We start from the raw sequence: 8,816 nt of genomic DNA on the forward strand, positions 1-8,816 counted from the left end.
TATATATATATATTTTCTTTACTCTTACTTTGATTGCTTAAATATATTTTTGTTGCTGTAGCGAACAAAGTTCCCCTTGTGGGAAGAATAAAGTATCTATCTATCTAAGTACAAGCATGAAGTCGAGTTGAAGCTCAGGTTCCTTTAACTGTTTCACTCAATTACGAGTTCACACTGGGTCTTAGCATCAGCAATAAAAAAAAAAAAAATCTTTAGACATACATATAAATAATTAGATGATAAAACGTACTGCACCATTTTTCTAAAATGTGTCAAGTCAAAAACACTAGAAACAAAAGAACTGAAGAAAACAAGACACATATCAGCGAGGATTATATAAAGGTCAGAAGACTTTCTACTGTCAACTAATAACTGCTAAACATGTCATGTCATTCAAAAGTCACACATGTCAACTCTCTTTTTGTTTTAAAAGACATTTTATTTTGGAGAGAAATACAAAAAAAAAAAATGTTTACGCCTAAAAACAAGTCTCTACTGAAACATGGTTAAGAAATAATACTAATAATAATGTGTGTCTTAATAAGTTCAACAGACAGATTTGCGTACAACAGACAGAAAAACGAAATAATGTCAACAACACATCGATGTTTGAAGGCTCTGCAGGGCATTTACCCATATAACAGTTACATGTTTCACTATTTGACTTTTAAATGGGCCTGAATACATTACGATGAAAAGCGGCACATGTCGTGTACAAACAGAACATTTTACACATTAAATGACACCACTGAAGCAAATATGGACACATTAAGTCCCTGGACTGAACAGTGGGATTAGTTTTCAGTCTGTAGTTGTAGTTTGGCACTGACATTAAAGATTGCGCAGCTCTTGATGATAAATACAAAAAATATATATTAACAAAATGGCCCTTCATAGTCAACTAAACCATGATACTAAATCTTAAAGATTGTTGTTTCCCTTTAAAACAAAGTGGTATTAGTTTGAATACTACCACCTAGAATTAAAGTTTGTAGTGTTGGCTACAAAATAAGGTTTCTAGTTTTAACACGATTAAGAACAAACAGCATTACTCGTTCTCTGCATGGACAGCTTACACCTCATTCGTAAGCACACTTAAGAGTTCACTGTGGTAATATTTATAGTTATTGCATCATCACACTGAAGCCCCGAAGGTGTGAAACCATCCAGAGGTAACGGAGATGGGCCACCGAATCACTCGTGAGCTAATAAAAAAACATGAGAAGCAAACTATTTTTATGTTAAAATATGTTAAAACAATCTTAACCCGATGGCAAAATTAATGGAAAATGCATAATTCATATATATATATATATATATATATATATTTATTTGTAAACATGATAGTATGGTGGCACAACCTCTGTATAGTCATACTAAAGATCAAAGACTAAAACTGGTACATACAGTACAAGACGGGATAATGAGCGAGGTCTAGATGTGGATTGTAAGAGGAGTCTTGACAAGATGTTTCTCCTGAAGAGCTGATGGATGGATGTTTGGAGGGAAGAAGAAGAAGAAGAAGAAGAAGAAGAAGAAGAAGAAGAAGAGGTGGTGGTGTGCAGATAAAGTTGATGTGATCCTGGATATCTGGACTCCTGGTGGATCTGCAGGGATGGATTCAGAGGAGGACCAGGTGTGTGCGTGTGAATACATATATGTGTCCGTGTGTGTGTGTGTTGGGGGGGTTGGGATCACGGCGTTTCCCTTCCGCTGCGGCTCTTTCACTCGTCCGATTTCCTCTTCATCTGTGCCTGCATCTGAGCGATCATCTGCTGCATGCGTCTCAGCTACAGAGAGAAGAAAAAGAAAAAGTTAAGTTTTGTGTCCTCGCTTAGTTGATTGATATGTCTGAAAACATATAAAATGTTTTCAGATATGCTTGTATCAAAAATACTTAAATAATATACATATATATACATATATATATATATATAAAACACACTAATATTAATTTATATATTAATTTTATAACATATTAATTTTATATTACATTTCTGACAATAGACCCCCTAAACTTCTACACACTAATGTGACCTAATGTGTATTTTAAAGTCAAACTGAAAGCTTAAAACAGCAAATGTGTCTCTGCTCTGCTCTTATGATCCGCTTCATTACCATAACGTCGCTGTCCGTGTTAAAACCACAAAAATGTCAACTTCCCATGAGCTGAGAAAAACAGCATCAGCTTTGTGACAATACGTTTTTCATATCATCTAATGTGGTTTTTGTAAAAGAAAAATATTTCACCAACTGCTTTTTACACCAATAACAGTTATGGTTAATATGAATTTACACTTTCTGGTTCGACCAATCAGATGTTTGTGTTCTTAAAGGGTCAGAAAGCTTGAACGTTTTACAACATGTCTTTCAACCACAATGACTGAACAAGACAGGAAGTGCAATCTATAAAGAGACAAACTTCAGAATAGAAACACACGCTGACTGATTGATGCAAAAGCAACGAGACGATTATCACTTTGCATGAGAAGACATCACCAAAATGAAAAAGCATCCCTGAGGACGTCCACTTGAAGTAGTGTTAAAGTGTTATACCATGAGAATTTATTTGCTATTGCAAGATAACCTGCTACATTACTGTAAATAAATGATAGACAGATAGTCATCACTCAATCAAATGAAGAGACAGTCAATATATTTTAATACGTAATAATATTATATAATCTATATTTATATCAGCGGTTGTGATGAAAGTGTTTAAAAATGTATAAAAGTATAAAATCATTGTCAAACAATAAATTAATAATTGTTGGAATGTAAACAGATGTTAACGAGAAGGCAACAATGGGTGAATGATGTTATAACGTGGCTAATGAGGATGTAAAGCTTTTAAAGCCATCAATAGTCACACTGTCAATCAATAAACTCTCCTGGAGCTTTCTTTAACGTCTGTCACCATCTTGTGGCTCAGAATAGTACTCCAAATTACAACCACAGTACGTAGCCTTTTCTCTTTCCACCGGTTGTGATTGGAATATCATGGATGTGTGAATTTATTCTGGATATGTAGTACAGAGTCATGTGCACCTGAAGACTAACGGGTCTCAAGTCGCAGCTGTTCTACCGCTGTTTTGAAATTTAAGGTGAAAGGTTGACTGAAAAACATGAAATGTGAGCGCATAGTCCAGGTGACAAGATCAACGACGACTTAAATGGAATATTACTTTGAACTTGAACATAGATTCATTATGTTTTTTCATATTAAATCCAGGATTGACAAAATCTGATTTGATTACTTCCAGGGAACGGTTGATGGGTGACGCCTTATTTTAAGGCTCCTGTAAGTTCTTAATAGTCAGACTGTGCGTTTGTTTTTTTACTGAACTACTAACATTTGAATGACTGCAAACATTGGGATCAATTCAAACCTAAGTGAATATTTAGTCTCTCTTGGAAACTTTATTTATGATATTTATTAAACTGTATGTTTGCTTGTAATTGTCATTTACACATGGAGCCAAATTTGACAGCGTACCTGCTGTGAACTGACACTCCCAATTAATACATTATTAGTGTCATATTTGGACAGTGTAATTAGGACAAAATACAGTTTTTTTTAAGGAACCTTTATAAAAATAAAAAAAACTAGGAACCTGTAAAATAAAGTAACCTTTTCATTTATAGTAACTTGCTTAGAAATGTTCACAAACTGATCATAGAACAACGCAAACAAATCAACAAAATAACCTGTTCAAAATATTCTGGTCCACAAACTACCGTTTGAACGTAAATATGATCCTGAACATAACTTTCAGCCCTTTCATGTGGCAACGTTATCTATTTTGGGGAGCTCTGGTGAATAAATTAGTAGTTCATTCTCAGAAAAATAGAAGAATTTTGGAATACTTGTATATTGACATTTAAACATCTTTCTGTCATTTACCATGTGTTTTCAAAGACGGGAAAATGGATTCAACGGGTTTCCGGGTATTACAGGACAAGTTGGTATTATACAAGTACAATAGCTAGTAGTCTGTCCTCCCAGTCCAAACCCTGACAACACGTAAACAAATGGGCCGCTGTCTCCTCACAGAACTGAGGTCATTCCCACCACAAAACTGGGCCAGGACATCCAGGCAGGAAGTGATGGCATATCCTGCCCTTGGGCACATTGTTTACAAACAGCTCTGATTGGACCCCGCCCGCTCGCTCACTGCGGTGCACTATGGGTGCACCGCAGCAACAACACAAACAGGCCAATCAACAGCAATCAGGAAACAGGTTATTGCTTGGGGACTTGCAGGCTCCCAAAATGTAAACAATACATATGGAAGATAGCAGCGGGATAATAAATTAGACCTTTTTTTCTTTTTCTAACATTTAGTCACACTTAAGGATTGACAGCCAGTAGGAACATAATGTTATGGTAGAGTGTTACGATGCCATGTGTACAACAAAGATGACGGAGCAGTTTTTCTGCACAGCCAGGGTGAGTCTGCATTTACCCTCCATGATGGGTTACTGTGGTTTGACTGATCAGGTCTGAGTGTTTTTGACACTGAAATGGAGATACAGTTCATTACACCTTGTGCCAGTCATTTACCAAAGCCTGCAGCCATATTTGACCTGAGGAAATACTTTTGACGAATTTGTTTAAGTTTTCAAAAAGAAATATTCCAGTGATAAACCCATCAGACTCACTGTAATTATGGTTTTGCACATAAAACAATATTTTCTCCTGGGACTAATAAATGGCAGATATCTGCATTCTTTCTGTGTAGTTCTGTAACTTTAACGATAACCAGGATGTGTGTTTCATGAAAATGCATTAGCTAAGTTGAACAAGTCGGACCCTGGAAAAAAAAAAAAAAGAAGAAAAAACTCTTTTTTTGTCAGTAATGCGAGTTGTACACGCACGCAAAAGCACTAGAATGCTCCTTTAGGTGCTGTTGCCTCGTGCTAAACACAGCGAAATGAGCAACAATTTGACTTTTTTTTGCACTGAAAATATGGAAGAACTATTGATTTTGTCCCCCAATTTCTAATAAAGTAGAGTTGCATTATGGCATGTGAGTATTATATTAATATGAATCTGAAAGACCTGTATTTACAGCTATCCACTTGCTGGATCAACTGAGACACATTTTAGTTCAAAGTGAGACGAGGAGCCGCGTGTGCGTTCTTACCTCTGCCTCTTTCTGCAGCAGGATCTGGTCTTTGTCCAGCTCGTCCTCGTCCACAGCCCTGCAGAGAACCCAGATGTGTAGGTCAGAAAACCTTGCTTGACACAGAGCGGCTCAACGTGCTGTTGAAGAGAGATGTATACAAAAGCCAGCATCTCACCTGCCCTCTCTCTTCAGCCTCTCCGAGCGGAAGTTCTCGTAGTGCAGATCCTGGGTTACCTCCTGGAGGTCTTGCATGTGGGTCCTGCAATGAAACAAGACATGCGATCCTTTCTTCACACACTGGGAGGCAGTAGAGCTTCGCTGTAAACTATTTAATTAGTGGATGTAAAACCAGCTTAATGAGGATGAAGTTCTGTCCAAGGTTTTTTAAAAGACTTTCCTTCCGAGTATCCTAATACCTAAGCTTTTTTATTGCCGGGGGACACTCACACAAGCATGGTGCGTAGTTTGAGGAAGTCATTGTGGTCGGGGTTCTCCACCTCGACGACTCCCCAGGGGTAGAGACGACCGCGGATCTTCTTCCCCTTCACCTCGATCAGCTGGTTGGAGCCAATCACAGCAAAGGGAATGCTCGCCTGGGAGAGGGAGATAAAAGGTCAGAGGATCCCCAAAAAGATACAAAGTCTGAGGAGGGGATGTGGAAAATAAAGGTATCGGAGAGAAGGGGTAGGACGCAAGGACGAATCACTAAACCAGCAGAGGGAAGCGTCTGACGTAGCTCTGTGTCTTCCAGCATCAGCTGAGCCTCTCTCTCTCTCTCTCTCTCTCTCACCTTCAGGACACGGGTCTGCTCCTTGAACTCCTCGTCCTCATCGGAGTCGGCGTCGGGCAGCTGGTAGATCCGGATCCCGTGCTCTGCGATCTCGTCCAGGATCTGAGAGGTGGGAACAGGAGGAAAAACACGGTGTGAGTTGGCAGCGGTAGTGACCTCATCGCGAACTCCCGAGGTGTACCGCTGCACGGGAAAAAAAACACTGCTGGAACCTGCAGAGGGTCAGTTCGACTTTCTATGAACAATCTCGATGATGAACGGACCGGAAAGCAATCGAGAAAGCCCCTTCATTCAAAAACCAGTCAAACATCACTGTCAAAACCACCAAGGACCCCTTTCCTTGGAAATATCTTTTACACACTTCATTTTTAGTGTAGTAGATGCTTATAATGTATATCGTATACTAACTTTATCCATACTATGCTTATGTTATGTTCTTGTAATTGTACTGCAGTTATTCTTAACTTTAATACAACTTTGACAATATAACCGTGACCTAAAACCACTTAAAGCTACAGCTAATTCCCCCGTGACACTAAAGTATATCTATATATAAAACATGTGCGTTATAAAAGTGTAAACTGTGAGTCATATGGACAAAATAACAGCTGGCGCTCTGACCCAACAGAAAGTAAGAGCACCCTATAGACTAATAGGTGGGTGCGAGCGAGTGCCAGTTGTTGCAGCAACACATTTAATTACAGCCCCCCCCGTGGAGGACAAGAGGGGGTGAGACAAAAAGGGTAGACAGGTGAAAAAATAATAACGGCCTGTGCGTGTGTGTGTGTGTGTGTGTGTGTGTTTCGGAGTCAGAAGGTTCTCACCCTGCTTTATTCACAGGGCCGACCGGTGGAGAAACAAGTTGAAACAATAGGAGCTTTCTTCCCCGCTACCTCTGGGACAGATGTCAGTATTTATTATTCTAAACATCAAAGCTGCATTTTATTCTTTTGTCCCCTCCCGAGAGCAGAACATTTAAATCCACAATATAGTCTTGTGTAAGGGAGCCAAGTGTGGATTTGTTTGTTTGTTTTTTTGTGGGGGGGGACTTTCATGTACTGAAGTGTAACAGGACAGTGGTCAGTCAGCCAGGAGCCTGGGAAGTGAGCGCAGGTTTTCCTACAGAGCTCAGCTCCTGTTTGAGCCCCTTGTTATGGCTGCTGCTTGTTTTCTCAGTGAGCTCTGTACATCCCATGATAGTGTGTGTGTGTGTGCAGGGAGACTCGCTCATTGTTGTGCAGCAGATCCAAAAACAAACAGGGCTTCGCAGGACTCGGGAGGAGAGCGTGACTCAGGACCGGAGCCTCTCCCTCCAGTGTTCCCCTTAAAAACGCACACGATTTACAGATCCGTTCAGCGCGCTAGGTAAACATCGCTCTCGTGGGGCATGTGCGTGAAGACTTTTGGGAAACTCTGCACTCAGTGGGAAAATAAACACAAGTGACACAATGGCAGGAAAAAAAAGAAAAGAAACAAAAAAAAAGAAACAACAACAAACAACAAACAACAAATCCAGTCACACGAGAAAACAGGAAAAAAAATTGAACTGGTAGATCACTAAACAAAAAGCAAAATGAACAACCAAGAAAAACATATATTTAATGAACGCAAACTACAATTAAATATCCAGAAACAATATCTGATCTTCACGTGAACATGAGTCCGTTGTCTGCCATCATCTGTTCTCAGACCTCGGTGAGCCAAAAGCTGCTAAATGGCTGTTTACCTGCATTCATCCGTTTGGCAACGTGTGCTTAGTACGGCCCGACACCTATAATCAAGACCTCTAAGGGATCATGGGATGTCAAAAATCACTGCCTGCTCCAAATCCCTGTAGTCTCTCCTGTTGATTTACTGTACACAGTGTAGGCCGTGATCCCTGATGTTACGGGAGTCTCCCTCCCCCTATTCTACAAAGTTGTGTATTTTCCTTGGCACACAGATGTTGGCAGTGGGAGCCATTTTGATTTTATGACCATCCTGTTGGGCTGTAATACCCCCCTCCTCCCTGTGCTGTTATGGTTGGCTGTGCAGGTCCACTCGATGCTGTCGGGGGCAATACGTAAACAATGCCACGCAAGACTCACAGGCCTCAGTATTAATTGGAAAAGGAAGGGAAAGATTAACGCCTTGCGTTTCTGGCTCACATCTCCGAATGTGGAACATTGTTGGTGGAAAAGGTGATTCCGTCATGTCGGGCAGTTGTGATAAGTGAGAGGGGCGGAGGCCGCTGGAAAACAGTTTCGAAATGAGACAGTTTGTAGGTGAGGCATGTGTTTCTTCAGCGTACAGTCGGGCTCGCTTCACTTCTAGGAATAGAAAATACACTGTGGCGGTTATGTGTTGCCCCAAATATAGCATACCCGCAGGCCTATACATAGATGTAATTACACAGCGGGGGGGGGGGGGGGGGGGAGCCGTGGGAGACATGGCTAAGCAGCATAACGAAACAGGGCACAAAGCCATCATTACGGGGATCAGCCGTTTCATCGCGTCAACCCGTGAGGCCGGGAATAATATTTTTCGTGACTGGTTCATTCCCAAAAACATGAATGACTCAAATCGCCCGCTAAGCGATGACAAACCTCGCTGGCAGAAAACAAATAGCCGCTGGAGAGAAAAAAAAAAAAAAAAAAAAAAAAAAAGAGCAAATGAGACAAAAGAAGGGGATTGTGGTCCCGATGTTTAACAGGTAACCGCATGCACGAGCTCACACAGCAGTGATACAGCTGTAGTGTGATTGAGACACAGCTGAGCCTGGCCTGGTGTATCCATTGAGCTGAAACTGTCAAACAGAGAGAACAATACTTGGAAGTAGAAACATGTCCTTGAGCATTGTACCAACAATGCAGAGAGAGAGAGAGAGAGAGAGAGAGAGAGAGAGAGAGAGAGAGAGA

The 8,816-nt window shown here is 40.5% G+C and overlaps 1 protein-coding gene across 1 annotated transcript; it reads right to left on the reverse strand.

Moving 5' to 3' along the window:
* Positions 1 to 393: 393 nt before the first annotated feature.
* On the reverse strand, positions 394 to 6,131 carry LOC116376884 (septin-2A-like; the record flags this gene model as incomplete). Its single annotated transcript, XM_031838381.1, has 5 exons — positions 394 to 1,790; positions 5,148 to 5,205; positions 5,305 to 5,388; positions 5,577 to 5,722; positions 5,920 to 6,131. Coding segments are annotated over 5 exons (566 nt in total), but the record flags the coding sequence as incomplete, so codon positions are not given.
* Positions 6,132 to 8,816: the final 2,685 nt, after the last annotated feature.

Source organism: Anarrhichthys ocellatus, unplaced genomic scaffold, assembly GCF_004355925.1.
Source record: "Anarrhichthys ocellatus isolate YVR2014 unplaced genomic scaffold, GSC_Weel_1.0 scaffold668, whole genome shotgun sequence".
Classification (NCBI taxonomy): domain Eukaryota; kingdom Metazoa; phylum Chordata; class Actinopteri; order Perciformes; family Anarhichadidae; genus Anarrhichthys; species Anarrhichthys ocellatus.